The sequence below is a fragment of the Oncorhynchus mykiss genome, chromosome 7 (genome assembly GCF_057628025.1).
Source record: "Oncorhynchus mykiss isolate SJ-2025 chromosome 7, ASM5762802v1, whole genome shotgun sequence".
Lineage (NCBI taxonomy): Eukaryota > Metazoa > Chordata > Actinopteri > Salmoniformes > Salmonidae > Oncorhynchus > Oncorhynchus mykiss.
This window is the reverse complement of record NC_143028.1, coordinates 9890966-9910000: the sequence shown is the minus strand read 5'-3', so window position 1 is coordinate 9910000 and position 19035 is coordinate 9890966. Positions and strand designations below refer to the sequence as shown.

Below are 19035 nucleotides of genomic sequence, written 5' to 3'. Positions count from 1 at the left end.
GTCTGTCTGTCTTCCTCTCTGTCTGTCTGTCTTCCTCTCTGTCTGTCTGTCTGTCTTCCTCTCTGTCTGTCTGTCTGTCTTCCTCTCTGTCTGTCCTCCTCTCTGTTTGTCCTCCTCTCTGTCTGTCCTCCTCTCTGTCTGTCCTCCTCTCTGTCTGTCGTCCCTCTCTCTGTCGTCCCTCTCTCTGTCGTTCCTCTCTCTGTGTGTGTGACGGACCCACTTGTTGTGTGTTTGTTGCCGTCTGTTCTGTGTGTGTTGTTGACTCTCTCCTGTGTGTGTTGTTTCCAGTAAAGTACGAGAGGATCAAGTTCCTGGTGATCGCTCAGAAGAACGCAGTGGAGATCTATGCCTGGGCCCCCAAACCCTACCACAAGTTCATGGCCTTCAAGGTAGCTCCCACACCGGGTTGAGATGTGATGCTGTAGTTATGTAGACATCCTGGAAGTACAGGGACTACCTTCAAGGTAGCTCCCACACCGGGTTGAGATGTGATGCTGTAGTTAGGTAGACATCCTGGAAGTACAGGGACTACCTTCAAGGTAGCTCCCACACCGGGTTGAGATGTGATGCTGTAGTTAGGTAGACATCCTGGAAGTACAGGGACTACCTTCAAGGTTGCTCCCACACCGGGTTGAGATGTGATGCTGTAGTTAGGTAGACATCCTGGAAGTACAGGGACTTCTTGAGAGGAAATGTTGCACTGTTGTCTGTGACAATACTATGGGGTTTGTCACGTTGTCTGATACTAGTTACTCTGGGGTCAATAGTAACACCTCTCTCTCTCTCTCTCTCTCCCCCCACCTCCCAGTCGTTCACTGACCTGCAGCACCGCCCCCAGCTGGTTGACCTGACGGTGGAGGAGGGGCAGAGGTTAAAGGTCATCTACGGCTCCAGCCTGGGCTTCCATGTCATCGACGTCGACTCTGGCAACCCTTACGACATCTACGTCCCCTCACACGTAAGTCTGTGTGTGGTGTGATATATAGTGCAGGGAGATAGACAGTAGATAACCATTACCTCTGTCTTGTCTGTAGATTCAGACCCAGGTGACTCCCCATGCCATCGTGATTCTTCCTAAGACAGACGGGATGGAGATGTTGTTGTGTTATGAAGATGAGGGAGTCTACGTCAATACCTATGGACGCATCACTAAAGACGTCGTGCTGCAGTGGGGAGAGATGCCTACTTCTGTTGGTGAGTGTGTGTGTGGGTGTTTTTGTGTGGGTGTTTGTGTGAGCTCAGCTTCGTTTTAGGCCTGTGGGAACTTGTTTAGGTTCCTGTGAAGTTTAATCAGATTCAATCTCAACTGTTGTGTTCCATAATAGAACAATATAGTCTACAGTGAAACTAATAGTGTATTCTTTAACTTCTCTCTCTCCTTCATCGTCTCTATCTACTCTCCTCTCTCTCTTTCTCTTTCTCTCTCTTTCTCTTTCTCGCTTTCTATCTTTGCTCCTCCAGCCTATATCCACTCTAGCCAGATCATGGGCTGGGGGGAGAAGGCCATAGAGATCAGGTCTGTGGAGACAGGACACCTGGACGGGGTCTTCATGCACAAGAGAGCCCAGAGACTCAAGTTCCTGTGTGAGAGGAATGACAAGGTAAACAACATGCGCGCACAAACACACACACACACACACACACACACACACACACATTCATATTCTCTATTGCCTGTATCAATCATGTCTTCTCATGCTGTTTGTGTTTGGGTGTGTGTGTGTCTAGGTGTTCTTTGCATCGGTGAGGTCTGGAGGCAGCAGTCAGGTCTTCTTCATGACCCTCAACCGTAGCTCCATGATGAACTGGTGAAACTAACTCCTCCCACCATCTTCCTATTGGAATGCTCAGCTGTCGATCACGGGCCAACTCTAATTTCAGACGCCAATTAAAACAATGGACCAAGAGAATCAAATCGCACCCTGAACCCTGAAAGTCCAACACTGAATCTAACTGAGAGAATCAAACGCTGAATGAATCGAACGCTGAGGGAATCAAATATCAAATCAGTGTGAAAGAATTGAAGTGTAAATGAATCAGGCTCTGAGAGAATCAAACTTGAAGACAGTGAAACACTGAGAGACTACAACACTGTAACAGACTTAAAGGACTATAAAGAATGAAATAATAAAGAGATACATGACTATTATGAAGAGGAGTCTGAAGGTAGAGGAGTGTTTAGATAAAGGGGGCGCTGGTTTCCCGGTTTTCCAAGATCTCGACTACCGTCTGTGGAGACGAACCGGAACTTCCGGATCCTAATCTTTCTTTCTCTCCTCCACTTCATCCTTCACTTCCCCCCTCTCTCCACCACTCCACCCCTCTTCTCTAAAATATTGGCTATGTCCCTTTAAAACAAAATCCCCGCCTCTGTCTCCCTCCTCTTCTCCTCCTGTCCCTCTGTCTCCCTCTTCTCCTCCTGTCCCTCTATCCACTCTGAAGTCTTTCAATTCTCAAGGTGCTGCATCAGATTAACTGTTAAAACAAAACAAGAATAACAACATTCTGCTGTTTACTAGAAATATGCTTTCATTCTGTCTTTTAAATAACACATTGTTCAAGTTTTGTTTCTTGTTTCTTTAGGTACTTTAAAATGACTTTTGAATTGTAATGTGAAGAACTTGATAACTTGCACAGCACACTGCTAGTTTCTGCCGTTCAGTTTGTGTGTTTTATGTTATGCTGAAATGCCAGAGTAAAACCTGATTCAACTGAGAATCATTTGAGAATTGTCTGAGAATGAACCACTCTGTGTCTGTCTGTCTGTCTTATCTGTCTCTGTGTGTAAAGAATTATTGTGTAAAGCTGTCTCCCACCTGATTGGTCTGGTCTGATTGTGACTCCTTCCTGTTTGTACGGTGCCAAGCATGATGAAGCCATCTGATTTATCTACTGTTGTTTTGTTCACTCTTTCTGTTGGTTTACCATTTTATATTAACTATTTCATAGCATCTTATGTCCTTAGATTGAACATTATCATTTTATCTTAAACAAAACTTAATTTATAAAAAAATTAAATAATGTTTGACATTTTATTAAATACATTTGCATTTCTGAAAACAAAGACGAGAACATCTGAAGCTGTTTTCTTTAATGCTTTTAAGCCATGCTGTAGAACTCCATTACCCAGAATGCAACAGTTCTGTGAGGTATGCGTGTGTGGGTCATGTATGTATATTTAGTGACTGCAAACACATTCATCAAAGAAATATTACATTCACCGAGACCCACTCCCTCAAATTACAAACAAGTGCAGGGGAAACCCTTTTGTCCGGGAAATTAAACTTCCAGACTGCTCCTTTAAATGTCATGCTTAAGTTACTGCTTAAGTTACTGTTATGGAGACAGGTTGCTTTTTAGAATGTTAGCAATAAAGAGTTGTGTGTGTGTGTGTGTGTGTGTGTGTGTGTGATACACCTCTATCTGGTGAACAGGCTGCTGATCACTACTTTTGGACTCTTTAAAATAAAAACTCTAGACCTCTTTGTTTCTGAATGACAAACTCATCACTAATGTTTTGGTTTCTATGTTTTGTAAAACAGTCAAATAAATGATACTAGAACATTGTTCTTTTTTTTACGTATTTCTGTTTATATTCTGTGGTGTGTGTGTAGGGGTTGCAGTGTAAGTTATCAGCTGAGGCCACCGACCCTCAGACTTTGTCCCTGTTGAAGGTATATCATTAACCCTACCTAATACTGTCCCTCCCTGTGTGTTTGTGTGTGTGTGTGTGTGTGTCAGTGTCAGACCTTCCCCCTCATTTAGAGCCAATGTGCTGAGCTCAGGTTGACCAGGGTGTGTGTGAACAGTGGAGACCAGCCCAGACACTGTGTGTGTGTTCACTAATCACTATCACATAGTTGAACCACCATGAAAACAGGGTGACAAACACAACCTAAGACAGGAGGTGAAGTGTGTTAGGCACCATGTGTAAATGGTAATGATGACATGAATGATAAACAGCCACCAGTAAGGTGTACAGATAGAGAGGTGCTCTGCTCCGGTGTGTCTTTCTGTCCAGTGCTGTGTGTAGATCGAGATGAGTGCGTGGACACAGCGTGATCCCAGCGATTGATGATTACCCTGGAAGTGTGTGTGTGATCAGTTCATGTTGTTGGAGCTGGTGTCAAGACTCTGAACCCGTCATGGAGTCGGGAAAGGTAAGATCTTTGTACACTTTTACACACTCGAGCTCTCACACACACACGCTCGTTTTGAGGTATCTAATCAATTTACTAAACAGATGTTGAAAGCCAAGTTGCTGGTTTTATAATGTAGTAAAAGCTCCTACTGTTCAATCCTGACTGACACTGTAGCTACACACAAGGACAGGAGTGTGTGTGAGAGTGTGTTTATATTTGATTTAACTAGGCATTCAGAACACATTCTTATTTACAATGACAGCCGACCAGGGAACAGTGGGTTAATTGCCTTGTTCAAGGGCAGAACGACAGATTTTTACCTCGTCAGCTCGGGGATTTGATCCAGAAACCTTTCCGGTTACTGGCCCACCGCTCTAACCACTAGGCTCCCTGCCGCCCCTGAATGTGTGCATCGTGTACGTGTGTGTCGTGATTGAACCGAGGGAGAGTACCATTTCATTTGACAGTTCATTTGTTGATGGCATGAGAGAGTTGGTTCGATCAGTTTTTATTTTTTAGTTCTGACAGAAACACATCTGGAAACAGGAACAGCAGCAAGCGGTCTGTGTTTTATTTCATCATTGACACACCTTTATCACTTTGTTAGGGGGCAGAGCAGCTTTAATATTACAGACAGATTGTCGCTTCCATCATTGTAATTGACTGCATCATCTCCTACCCCCATATATATATTGTTTAGTAAATATATATTATTTTAAATATATATCTTATTTAATATATTTCCCTTCTTTATTTTTTTCCCCTAATTGGATTAAACTAATGGACAACAATACTTGGGCTTCTACTTCCAGTTTATACGTTCTACGTACATTTCATGGACAGTATATTTTACATGAGTTATCTTTAGTTTGTTTTCAGTCCCATCCTTCAGCTCTCCTCAACCACTCCCATCTATCTCTGAAGACCATCCAGTTTTGACTTCTAGCTGTCGTAGATTTTCCACTGTGTGATGTTTCACAAAAGTTCTGAACCTTTCTATTCTCGTAGTTTCTACAGATTGTAAATGAAAGATAAACACCTTTGCTAAGAGTTTTATTACATTGGCCGATTGACTATAATATCACCCAGCAGTGCTATTTGCAGAGTTAGCTCCAATTAAATGTTGCAATTGTTTAGCCATTCCTTAACCTTTGACCAAAAACAAGTGAGCTAATGACTCTGTCTCTTAGCAGCAAATGGAAACACTCAGGTCATAGACCATGTGCCATGGAATCGGTACATCCAACTATTTTGCAACCTGTATCAAATCAAATCAAATGTATTTATATAGCCCTTCGTACATCAGCTGATATCTCAAAGTGCTGTACAGAAACCCAGCCTAAAACCCCAAACAGCGAGCAATGCCGGTGTAGAAGCACGGTGGCTAGGAAAAACTCCCTAGAAAGGCCAAAACCTAGGAAGAAACCTAGAGAGGAACCAGGCTATGTGGGGTGGCCAGTCCTCTTCTGGCTATGCCGGGTGGAGATTGTAACAGAACATGGCCAAGATGTTCAAATGTTCATAAATTACCAGCATGGTCAAATAATAATCACAGGCAGAACAGTTGAAACTGGAGCAGCAGCACGGCCAGGTGGACTGGGGACAGCAAGGAGTCATCATGTCAGGTAGTCCTGAGGCATGGCCCTGGGGCTCAGGTCCTCCGAGAGAGAGAAAGAAAGAGAAAATTAGAGAGAGCATACTTAAATTCACACAGGACACCGGATAGGACAGGAGAAGTACTCCAAATATAACAAACTGACCCTAGCCCCTCGACACATAAACTACTGCAGCATAAATACTGGAGGCTGAGACAGGAGGGGTCAGGAGACACTGTGGCACCATCCGATGACACCCCCGGACAGGGCCAAACAGGAAGGATATATCCCCACCCACTTTGCCAAAGCACAGCCTCCACACCACTAGAGGGATATCTTCAACCACCAACTTACCATCCTGAGATAAGGCCGAGTATAGCCCACAAAGATCTCCGCCAGTGCACAACCCAAAGGGGGGGCGCCAACCCAGACAGGAAGATCAGTGACTCAACCCACTCAAGTGACGCACCCCTCCTAGGGACGGTATGAAAGAGCCCTAGTAAGCCAGTGACTCAGCCCCTGTAATAGGATTAGAGGCAGAGAATCCCAGTGGAAAGAGGGGAACCGGCCAGGCAGAGAAAGCAAGGGCGGTTCGTTGCTCCAGAGCCTTTCCGTTTACCTTCACACTCCTGGGCCAGACTACACTCAATCATATGACCAACTGAAGAGATTAATCTTCAGTAAAGACTTAAAGGTTGAGACCGAGTTTGTGTCTCTCACATGGGTGGGCAGACCCTTCCATAAAAATGGAGCTCTATAGGAGAAAGCCCTGCCTCCAGCTGTTTGCTTAGAAATTCTAGGGACAATTAGGATGCCTGCATCTTGTGACCGTAGCGTAGGTGTAGGTATGTACGGCAGGATCAAATCAGAGAGATAGGTAGGTGCAAGCCCATGTAATGCTTTGTAGGTTAGCAGTAAAACCTTGAAATCAGCCCTTGCCTTGACAGGAAGCCAGTGCAGGGAGGCTAGCACTGGAGTAATATGATCCAATTTTTTGGTTCTAGTCAGGATTCTAGCAGCCGTATTTAGCACTAACTGAAGTTTATTTAGTGCTTTATCCGGGTAGCCGGAAAGTAGAGCATTGCAGTAGTCTAACCTAGAAGTGACAAAAGCATGGATTAATTTTTCTGCATCATTTTTGGACAGAAAGTTGCTGATTTTTGCAATGTTACGTAGATGGAAAAAAGCTGTCCTTGAAACAGTCTTGATATGTTCTTCAAAAGAGAGATCAGGGTCCAGAGTAACGCTGAGGTCCTTCACAGTTGTATTTGAGACGACTGTACAACCATTAAGATTAATTGTCAGATTCAACAGAAGATCTCTTTGTTTCTTGGGACCTAGAACAAGCATCTCTGTTTTGTCCGAGTTTAAAAGTAGAAAGTTTGCAGCCATACACTTTCTTATGTCTGAAACACATGCTTCTAGCGAGGGCAATTTTGGGGCTTCACCATGTTTCATTGAAATGTACAGCTGTGTGTCATCCGCATAGCAGTGAAAGTTAACATTATGTTTTCGAATGACATCCCCAAAAGGTAAAATACATAGTGAAAACAATAGTGGTCCTAAAACGGAGCCTTGAGGAACACCGAAATTTACAGTTGATTTGTCAGAGGACAAACCATTCACAGAGACAAACTGATATCTTTCCGACAGATGAGATCTAAACCAGGCCAGAACTTGTCCGTGTAGACCAATTTGGGTTTCCAATCTCTCCAAAAGAATGTGGTGATCGATGGTATCAAAAGCAGCACTAAGGTCTAGGAGCACGAGGACAGATGCAGAGCCTCGGTCTGATGCCATTAAAAAGTAATTTACCACCTTTAACAAGTGCAGTCTCAGTGCTATGATGGGGTCTAAAACCAGACTGAAGCATTTCGTATACATTGTTTGTCTTCAGGAAGGCAGTGAGTTGCTGCGCAACAGCCTTTTCTAAAGTTTTTGAGAGGAATGGAAGATTCGATATAGGCCGATAGTTTTGTATATTTTCTGGGTCAAGGTTTGGCTTTTTCAAAAGAGGCTTTATTACTGCCACTTTTAGTGAGTTTGGTACACATCCGGTGGATAGAGAGCCGTTTATTATGTTCAACATAGGAGGGCCAAGCAGAGGAAGCAGCTATTTCAGTAGTTTAGTTGGAATAGGGTCCAGTATGCAGCTTGAAGGTTTAGAGGCCATGATTATTTTCATCATTGTGTCAAGAGATATAATACTAAAAGACTTGAGTGTCTCTATTGATCCTAGGTCCTGGCAGAGTTGTGCAGACTCAGGACAACTGAGCTTTGAAGGAATACGCAGATTTAAAGAAGAGTCCATAATTTGCTTTCTAATAATCATGATCTTTTCCTCAAAGAAGTTCATGAATTTATTACTGCTGAAGTGAAAACCATCCTCTCTTGGGGAATGCTGCTTTTTAGTTAACTTTGCGACAGTATCAAAAAGGAATTTCGGATTGTTCTTATTTTCCTAAATTAAGTTGGAAAAATAGGATGATCGAGCAGCAGTAAGGGCTCTTCGATACTGCACGGTACCGTCTTTCCAAGCTAGTCGGAAGACTTCCAGTTTGGTGTGGCGCCATTTCCGTTCCAATTTTCTGGAAGCTTGCTTCAGTTCTCAGGTATTTTCTGTATACCAGGGAGCTAGTTTTTTATGAGAAATGTATGGCGTTTTGGTCAACGTTTTGGTCCTCAAATAAAACTGCTGTATCTTTGTATTTATTAGAGGGTTTTCTTGCTGCCAATTTTGGTCTTTAATGCAGGGCCAACAAACAAGTTCCCTACCTTTCCACTTGCCTCCATTTTTGTGGTAATGTTGCAATCAGTATGTTGTAATTTTGGACAGAGCAGAAATGTCCATATATTTTTATTAACAGCATGTGTCACACACCTAACTCAGCTAGTCAAGTAAATATCAAGCCCTTGATTAGTTGAATCAGGAAACCGTAACACTGAGTAATGTGAAGATGTTTTGTTGCTCTGTTATAAGCAGTATTTTACAGCAGGTGGGACCGCATGGTGCATTGAACTGGTTCCCTGTCCACTAGGACAGCTCATCACTAGGTCAGCTCATTACAGGCACCTTTTCACATCTGTGTGTCCTACAGCAGCTGACAGGCACTCTAACCCTAGCAGTGTTTTCAGCAGTCTTGGGTTCTCTACAGTTCGGATACAGCCTGGGAGTCATCAATGCGCCACAGAAGGTACACACATACACTGTTTATTTTAGTCATGAGTAAACAGCAAGTATTATTACAAACCTTTACTTTGTTTCCTAGGTGATAGAGCAGCATTATGGGAGGTCCCTGGGGGTGCTCCCTGAGGAGCCTCTCCTCCTATCAGAGAACAGTACAGAGACGCAGGAAGTGCATCCCTCTGTGGTCATGTATTGGTCTCTGTCTGTGTCGATCTTCTCCATTGGGGGAATGGTGTCGTCCTTCCTGGTGGGCTTTATTGGAGACCTGAGAGGAAGGTGTGTGTGAGCATCCGAACCTCCCTCTTCCTCTATCTGTCTCAAGACGAAACTGAATGTGCTTGTGTGACTGACTGGGTTTGAACTCGGGTCATCTGTATGCCACAAGACTGCGTTAGCCCACTGAGCTAATGCCTATGCTGTCTGTGCAGGGTGAAGGGCATGTTGATGGTGAATGTGTTAGCAGTAATAGCAGGTCTACTGATGGTGATGGCTAAGATGTGGAAACCTCACGTCATGGTCATCGCTGGACGATGTGTCATGGGATTCTACTGTGGTGAGTTATCAATACATTGAGTCACACACTACAGCACATCAGGAAGGAAGTGTTCGGCCCGGCTCTGTCCACTATGCACATCCTTATCACTACAAGTGTGAACAAAGCTTGTACTGACTCTCTAGTCTCGCCCCCTTCTCCCCTCTCTCTCTCTTTCTCAATTCAATTTCAATCCAGGGGCTTTATTGGCAGGGGAAACTAATGTTTACATTGCCTAAACAAGTGAAGTGGATAATAAACAAACCTGAAATAAGTAATACAACTTATCAGGCAACAGTTCTTCTCAGTTCCAAAATAATAAAGACGTTTCAAATGTCATATGTGTAAATAGTTAAAGTACAACTTATCATACTTACTTATTATTAAAAATAAAATAAATAAACATAAATATGGGTTGTATTAACAATGGTGTTTGTTCTTCACTGATTGCCCTTTTCTTGTGGCAACAGGTCACAAATCTTGCTGCTGTGATTGCACACATTTGGCAGGAGGTTAGGAAGTGCAGCTCAGCTTCCACCTCATTTTGTGGGCAGTGTGCACATAGCCTGTCCTCTCTTGAGAGCCAGGTCTGCCTACAGCAACCTTTCTCAATAGCAAGGCTATGCTCACCGAGTCTGTACTGTACATAGTCATGTCTTTCCTTAAGTTTGGGTCAGTCACAGTGGTCAGGTATTCTGTCACTGTGTACTCTCTGTTTAGGGCCAAATAACATTCTAGTTGCTCAGTTTTTTTGTTAATTCTTTCCAATGTGTCAAGTAATTATATTTTTGTTTTCTCATGATTTGGCTTGGTCTAACTGTGTTGCTGTCCTGGGACTCTGTGGGGACTGTTTGTGTTTGTGAACAGTTCCCCAGGACCAACTTGCTTAGGGGACTCTTCTCCAGGTTCATCTCTCTGTAGGTGATGGCTTTGTTTTGTAAGGTTTGGGAATCACTTCCTTTTCGGTGGTTGTAGAATTGAATGGCTCTTTCCTGGATTTTGATAATCAGCTGGTATCAGCCTAATTCTGCCCTGCATGCAATTTTTGGTATTTTACGTTTGTCCCCCTCTTCTCTCTCTCTCTCTCTCAGGTCTGTCCTCAGGGCTAGTTCCTATGTATATAGGGGAGATCGCTCCCATGGCCTACAGAGGAGCTCTGGGAACCTTACATCAACTGGCTACTGTTACTGGTATACTACTGAGTCAGGTAAAACCACACACACATGTGCAAGCGTGCACACGCGTACACACACACACACACACACACACACACACACACACACACACACACACACACACACACATTTATGTGTCTGTCCTCTAATCTCTATTCCCTGTCTCTTTCTGTCCTCTAATCTCTATTCCCTGTCTCTTTCTGTCCTCTAATCTCTATTCCCTGTCTCTTTCTGTCCTCTAATCTCTATTCCCTGTCTCTTTCTGTCCTCTAATCTCTATCCCTGCGTTCCTGTCTGTGTCCATCCCTAATCTCTGTCCCTCTGTCTCTCTCTGTGTTTGTCCCTAATCTCTGTCCACCTGTCTCTCTGTGTCCGTCCCCTAATCTCTGTCCCCCTGTCTCTCTCTGTGTTCGTCCCTAATCTCTGTCCCCCGTCTCTCTCTATGTCTGTCCGAATCTCTGTCCCCTTGTCTCTCTGTGTCTGTACCTAATCTCTGTCCCCTTGTCTCTCTGTGTCTGTCCCTAATCTCTGTCCCCCTGTCTCTCTCTGTGTCCGTCCCTAATCTCTGTCCCCGTTTCTCTCTGTGTTCGTCCCTAATCTCTGTCCCCCTGTCTCTCTCTATGTCTGTCCGAATCTCTGTCCCCGTCTCTCTCTGTGTTCGTCCCTAATCTCTGTCCCCCGTCTCTCTCTATGTCTGTCCGAATCTCTGTCCTCTTGTCTCTCTGTGTCTGTCCCTAATCTCTGTCCCCTTGTCTCTCTGTGTCTGTCCCTAATCTCTGTCCCCCTGTCTCTCTCTGTGTCCGTCCCTAATCTCTGTCCCCGTCTCTCTCTGTGTTCGTCCCTAATCTCTGTCCCCCTGTCTTTCTCTATGTCTGTCCCTAATCTCTGTCCCCCTGTCTCTCTCTATGTCTGTCCAAATCTCTGTCCCCTTGTCTCTCTATGTCTGTCCCTAATCTCTGTCCCTTGTCTCTCTCTATGTCTGTCCCTAATCTCTTTCTCCCTGTCTCTCTCTATGTCTGTCCAAATCTCTGTCCCCTTGTCTCTCTGTGTCCGTCCCCTAATCTCTGTCCCCTTGTCTCTCTATGTCTGTCCCTAATCTCTGTCCCCCTGTCTCTCTCTGTGTTTGTCCCTAATTGTATCTCTCTGTGTTTGTCCCTAATCTCTGTCCCCCTGTCTCTCTCTATGTCTGTCCCTCATCTCTGTCCCCTTGTCCCCCAGGTGCTAGGTCTAGAGTTCCTCCTGGGTAATGACTACTACTGGCCGCTGCTGCTGGGTCTGTCTGGAGCTCCTGCTGTGTTACAGTCTCTACTGCTGCCACTGTGTCCTGAAAGTCCCAGATACCTCTACATCAAGAGAGGCATGGTGGAGGAGGCCAAGAAGAGTATGTACTGTAGAAATCTCAGCTCTCTCTTAGAAAATACATTACCAGTCAAAAGTTTCTACTCATTCAAGGGTTCTTCTTTATTTTACTATTTTCTACATTGTAGAATAATAGTGAAGACATCAAAACTATGAAATAACACATATGGAATCATGTAGTATCAAAAACGTGTTAAACAAATCAAAATATATTTTATATTTGAGATTCTTCAGAGTAGCCACCCTTTGCCTTCATGACAGCTTTCCACACTCTTGGCATTCTCTCAACCAGCTTCATGAGGTAGTCACCTGGAATGCATTTCAATTAACAAGTGTGCCTTGTTAAAAGTTAATTTGTGGAATTTCTTTCCTTCTTAATGCGTTTGAGCCAATCAGTTGTGTTGTGACAAGGTAGGGGTGGTATACAGAAGATAGACATATTTGGTAAAATAATAAGTCCATATTTTGGCAAGGACAGTTCAAATAAGCAAAGAGAAACAACAGTCCATCATAACTTTAAAACATGGAGGTCAGTCAATATGGAACATTCCTTCAAGTGCAGTAGCAAATACCATCAAGCGCTATGATGAAACTGGCTCTCATGAGGACCGCCACAGGAATGGAAGACCCAGAGTTACCTCTGCTACAGAGGATAAGTTCATTTGAGTTGCCAGCCTCAGAAATGTCAGCCCAAATAAATGCTTCACAGAGTTAAGGTAACTGACACATCTCAACATCAACTGTTGAAAGGAGACTGCGTGAATCAGGCCTTCATGGTCAAATTGCTGCAAAGAAACTCCTACTAAAGGACACCAATAATAAGAAGAGATTTCCTTGGGCCAAGAAACACGAGCAATGGACATTAGACCGGTGGAAATCTGTCCTTTGCTCTGATGAGTCCAAATTTGCGACTTTAGTTTCCAACTGCCGTGTCTTTGTGAGAAGCAGAGTAGGTGAACGGACGATCCCCGCATGTGTAGTTCCCACCGTAAAGCATGGAGGAGGAGGTGTGATCATATGGGGGTGCTTTGCTGGTGACACTGTCTGTGATTTATTTAGAATTCAAGGACACTTAACCAGCATGGTTACCACAGCATTCTGCAGTGATACGCCATCCCAGCTGGTTTGTGCTTAGTGGGACTATCATTTGTTTTTCAACAGGACAATGACCCAACACACCTCCAGGCTGTGTAAGGGCTATTTAACCAAGAAGGAGAGTGATGGAGTGCTGCATCAGATGACCTGGCCTCCACAATCACCCGACCTCAACCCAATTGAGATGGTTTGGGATGAGTTGGACCGCAGAGTGAAGAAAAAGCAGTGCTCAGCATATGTGGGAACTCCTGTTGGAAAAGACGGTTGGAAAAGCATTCCAGATGAAGCTGGTTGAGAGAATGCCAAGAGTGTGCAAAGCTGTCATCAAGGCAAAGGGTGGCTATTTAGATTTGTTTAAAACTTTTGTGGTTACCACATGTTATTTCATAGTTTTGATGTCTTCACTATTATTCTACAATGTAGAAAATAGTATAAATAAATAAAAACCCTTGAATGAGTAGGTGTGTCCAAAATACACACTTGATGTGTGTGTGTGCGTTTTTAGGTCTGCATCGTCTGAAGGGAGAGTATGACCCATCAGCTGACCTGGAGGAGATGAGGAGGGAGAAGGAGGAGGTGGAGAAGGAGGCGCAAGTCTCTATCGCTGTACTGGTACGTTCAATATCTAGTCTACTGAACATCTGGTCTGTTGCTGTCTAATCCATGTCGGTCTGGTCCTGTATTCATAATGTGATATGTGTCAGTAGTCCTGCATTAGTAATGTGATATGTCTGTAGTCCTGTATTAATAATGTGATATGTGTCTGTAGTCCTGTATTAATAATGTGATTTGTGTCTGTAGTCCTGTATTTATAATGTGATATGTCTGTAGTCCTGTATTAATAATGTGATATGTGTCTGTAGTCCTGTATTAATAATATGATATATGTCTGTGGTACTGTATTCATAATGTGATATGTGTCTGTAGTCCAATACTAAACATGTGATATGTGTCTGTAGTCCTGTATTAATAATGTGATATGTGTCTGTAGTCCTGTATTAACAATGTGATATGTGTCTGTAGTTCTCTATTAATCATGTGATATGTGTCTGTAGTCCAATATTAGTAATGTGATATGGCTGTAGTCCTGTATTAATAATGTTATATGTCTGTAGTCATATATTAATAATGTGATATGTGTCTGTAGTCCTGAATTAATAATGTGATATGTGTCTGTAGTCCTGTATTCATAATGTGATATGTCTTTAGTCCTGTATTAATAATGAGATATGTGTCTGTAGTCCTGTATTAATAATATGATATATGTCTGTGGTCCTGTATTCATAATGTGAAATGTGTCTGTTGTCCAATATTAAACATTTGATATGTGTCTGTAGTCCTGTATTAATAATGTGATATATGTCTGTAGTCCAGTAATAATCATGTGATGTGTCTGTAGTCCTGTATTAACAATGTGATATGTGTCTGTAGTCTAATATTAAACATTTGATATGTGTCTGTAGTCCTGCATTAATAATATGATATATGTCTGTAGTCCTGTAGTTATCATGTGATATGTGTCTGTAGTCCTGTATTAATAATGTGATGTGTGTATATAGTCCAATATTAATAATGTGATATGTGTCTGTAGTCCTGTATTAACAATTTGATATGTGTCTGTAGTCCTGTATGAACAATGTGATATGTGTCTGTAGTCCTGTAATAAACATGTGATATGTGTCTGTACGCATGCATTGGTAATGTGATATGTGTCTGTAGTCCAATATTAAACATTTGATATGTGTCTGTAGTCCTGTATTAATAATATGATATGTGTCTGTAGTCCTGTAATAAACATGTGATATGTGTCTGTACGCCTGCATTGGTAATGTGATATGTGTCTGTAGTCCAATATTAGTCATGTGATATGTGTCTGTAGTCCTGTATTAATAATGTGGTATGTGTCTGTAGTCCTGTATTAATAATATGATATATGTCTGTAGTCCTGTATTAATAATGTGATATATGTCTGTAGTCCTGTATTAACAATGTGATATGTGTCTGTAGTCCTGTATAAATAGTGTGATATGTGTCTGTAGTCCTGTATTAATAATATGATATATGTCTGTAGTCCTGTATTAATAATATGATATATGTCTGTAGTCCAATATTAATAATGTGATATGTGTCTGTAGTCCTGTATTAATAATATGATATGTGTCGGTAGTCCAATATTAACAATGTGATACGTGTCTGTAGTCCTGAATTAATAATGTGTCTGTAGTCCTGTAATAACAATGTGATATATGTCTGTAGTCCTGTATTAATCATGTGATATGTGCCTGTAGTCCAATATTAATAATGTGATATGTGTCTGTAGTCCTGTATTAACAATGTGATATGTGTCTGTAGTCCTGTATTAATAATATGATATATGTCTGTGGTCCTGTATTCATAATGTGATATGTGTCTGTAGTCCAATACTAAACATTTGATATGTGTCTGTAGTCCTGTATTAATAATGTGATATGTGTCTGTAGTCCTGTATTAACAATGTGATATGTGTCTGTAGTTCTCTATTAATCATGTGATATGTGTCTGTAGTCCAATATTAGTAATGTGATATGGCTGTAGTCCTGTATTAATAATGTTATATGTCTGTAGTCCTATATTAATAATGTGATATGTGTTTGTAGTCCTGAATTAATAATGTGATATGTGTCTGTAGTCCTGTATTAATAATGTGATATGTGTCTGTAGTCCTGTATTAATAATGTGATGTGTGTATATAGTCCAATATTAATAATGTGATATGTGTCTGTAGTCCTGTATTAACAATTTGATATGTGTCTGTAGTCCTGTATGAACAATGTGATATGTGTCTGTAGTCCTGTAATAAACATGTGATATGTGTCTGTAGTCCAATATTAAACATTTGATATGTGTCTGTAGTCCTGTATTAATAATATGATATGTGTCTGTAGTCCTGTAATAAACATGTGATATGTGTCTGTACGCCTGCATTGGTAATGTGATATGTGTCTGTAGTCCAATATTAGTCATGTGATATGTGTCTGTAGTCCTGTATTAATAATGTGGTATGTGTCTGTAGTCCTGTATTAATAATATGATATATGTCTGTAGTCCTGTATTAACAATGTGATATGTGTCTGTAGTCCTGTATAAATAGTGTGATATGTGTCTGTAGTCCTGTATTAATAATGTGATATATGTCTGTAGTCCTGTATTAACAATGTGATATGTGTCTGTAGTCCTGTATAAATAGTGTGATATGTGTCTGTAGTCCTGTATTAATAATATGATATATGTCTGTAGTCCTGTATTAATAATATGATATATGTCTGTAGTCCAATATTAATAATGTGATATGTGTCTGTAGTCCTGTATTAATAATATGATATGTGTCGGTAGTCCAATATTAACAATGTGATACGTGTCTGTAGTCCTGAATTAATAATGTGTCTGTAGTCCTGTAATAACAATGTGATATATGTCTGTAGTCCTGTATTAATCATGTGATATGTGCCTGTAGTCCAATATTAATAATGTGATATGTGTCTGTAGTCCTGTATTAACAATGTGATATGTGTCTGTAGTCCTGTATTAATAATATGATATATGTCTGTGGTCCTGTATTCATAATGTGATATGTGTCTGTAGTCCAATACTAAACATTTGATATGTGTCTGTAGTCCTGTATTAATAATGTGATATGTGTCTGTAGTCCTGTATTAACAATGTGATATGTGTCTGTAGTTCTCTATTAATCATGTGATATGTGTCTGTAGTCCAATATTAGTAATGTGATATGGCTGTAGTCCTGTATTAATAATGTTATATGTCTGTAGTCCTATATTAATAATGTGATATGTGTCTGTAGTCCTGAATTAATAATGTGATATGTGTCTGTAGTCCTGTATTCATAATGTGATATGTCTTTAGTCCTGTATTAATAATGAGATATGTGTCTGTAGTCCTGCATTAATAATATGATATATGTCTGTGGTCCTGTATTCATAATGTGAAATGTGTCTGTTGTCCAATATTAAACATTTGATATGTGTCTGTAGTCCTGTATTAATAATGTGATATATGTCTGTAGTCCAGTAATAATCATGTGATGTGTCTGTAGTCCTGTATTAACAATGTGATATGTGTCTGTAGTCTAATATTAAACATTTGATATGTGTCTGTAGTCCTGTATTAATAATATGATATATGTCTGCAGTCCTGTAGTTATCATGTGATATGTTTCTGTCATCCAATATTAATAATGTGATATGTGTCTGTAGTCCTGTATTAATAATGTGATATGTGTCTGTAGTCCTGTATTAATAATGTGATGTGTGTATATAGTCCAATATTAATAATTTGATATGTGTCTGTAGTCCTGTATGAACAATGTGATATGTGTCTGTAGTCCTGCATTGGTAATGTGATATGTGTCTGTAGTCCAATATTAAACATTTGATATGTGTCTGTAGTCCTGTATTAATAATATAATATGTGTCTGTAGTCCTGTAATAAACATGTGATATGTGTCTGTACGCCTGCATTGGTAATGTGATATGTGTCTGTAGTCCAATATTAGTCATGTGATATGTGTCTGTAGTCCTGTATTAACAATGTGGTATGTGTCTGTAGTCCTGAATTAATAATGTGTCTGTAGTCCTGTAATAACAATGTGATATATGTCTGTAGTCCTGTATTAATCATGTGATATGTGCCTGTAGTCCAATATTAATAATGTGATATGTGTCTGTAGTCCTGTTTTAACAATGTGTTGTATCTGTAGTCCTCTATTAATCATGTGATATTTGTCTGTAAGCCAAAATTAATAATGTGATATGTGTCTGTAGTCCTCTATTAATCATGTCATATGTGTCTGTAGTCCTGTATTTATAATGTGATGTTTCTGTCATCCAATATTAATAATGTGATATGTGTTTGTAGTCCTGTATTAATAATGTTATATGTGTCTGTAGTCCTGTATTAATAATGTGATGTGTGTATATAGTCCAATATGAATAATGTGATATGTGTCTGTAGTCCTGTATTAACAATTTGATATGTGTCTGTAGTCCTGTATGAACAATGTGATATGTGTCTGTAGTCCAATATTAAACATTTGATTTGTGTCTGTAGTCCTGTATTCATAATGTGATGTGTGTATGTAGTCATGTATTTATAATGTGAGGTGTGATTGTAGTCCTGTATTAATAATGTGATATGTGTCTGTAGTCCTGTAATAAACATGTGATATGTGTCTGTACGCCTGCATTGGTAATGTGATATGTGTCTGTAGTCCAATATTAGTCATGTGATATGTGTCTGTAGTCCTGTATTAACAATGTGATATGTGTCTGTAGTCCTGTATTAATAATATGATATATGTCTGTAGTCCTGTATTAATAATATGATATGTGTCTGTAGTCCAACATTAATCATGTGATATATGTCTGTAGTCCTGTATTAAAAATATCATATATGTCTGTAGTCCTGTATTAATAATATGATATGTGTCTGTAGTCCAATATTAATCATGTGATATATGTCTGTAGTCCTGTATTAATAATATAATATATGTCTGTAGTCCTGTATTAATAACATGATATGTGTCTGTAGTCCAATATTAATAATGTGATATGTGTCTGTAGTCCTGTATAAATAGTGTGATATGTGTCTGTAGTCCTGTATTAATAATATGATATATGTCTGTAGTCATGTATTAACAATGTGATACGTGTCTGTTGTCCTGTATTAATAATATCATATATGTCTGTAGTCCTGTATTAACAATATGATATGTGTCTCTAGTCCAATATTAATCATGTGATACGTGTCTGTAGTCCTGAATTAATAATGTGTCTGTAGTCCTGTAATAACAATGTGATATATGTCTGTAGTCCTGTATTAATCATGTGATATGTGTCTGTAGTCCAATATTAATAATGTGATATGTGTCTGTAGTCCTGTATTTATAATGTGA

General features: G+C 40.5%; 2 protein-coding genes across 3 annotated transcripts in view; both read left to right on the top strand.

Annotated features, from left to right (window-relative positions):
- The window catches only part of LOC110527385 (TRAF2 and NCK-interacting protein kinase), a 54838-nt gene extending 51272 nt beyond the window's left edge, over positions 1-3566 (top strand). The window contains 5 exon segments of the mRNA XM_036982688.2: positions 289-389; positions 809-958; positions 1035-1194; positions 1462-1601; positions 1729-3566. Coding sequence (XP_036838583.2) covers positions 289-389; positions 809-958; positions 1035-1194; positions 1462-1601; positions 1729-1812 — 635 coding nt within the window. The 3' untranslated portion in view covers positions 1813-3566.
- A 154-nt stretch (positions 3567-3720) lies between these two features.
- LOC110527388 (solute carrier family 2, facilitated glucose transporter member 2) overlaps positions 3721-19035 on the top strand; it is a 40617-nt gene continuing 25302 nt past the window's right edge. The window contains exons 1-7 of one of the 2 annotated variants that reach the window (XM_090240230.1): positions 3721-4160; positions 8836-8931; positions 9007-9200; positions 9353-9477; positions 10548-10663; positions 11850-12012; positions 13591-13697. In XM_090240230.1, coding sequence (XP_090096356.1) covers positions 4146-4160; positions 8836-8931; positions 9007-9200; positions 9353-9477; positions 10548-10663; positions 11850-12012; positions 13591-13697 — 816 coding nt within the window. In that variant the 5' untranslated portion in view covers positions 3721-4145. The remainder of the gene's footprint in view (positions 4161-8835; positions 8932-9006; positions 9201-9352; positions 9478-10547; positions 10664-11849; positions 12013-13590; positions 13698-19035) is intronic. The other variant, XM_036982705.2, reaches the window with a different exon arrangement.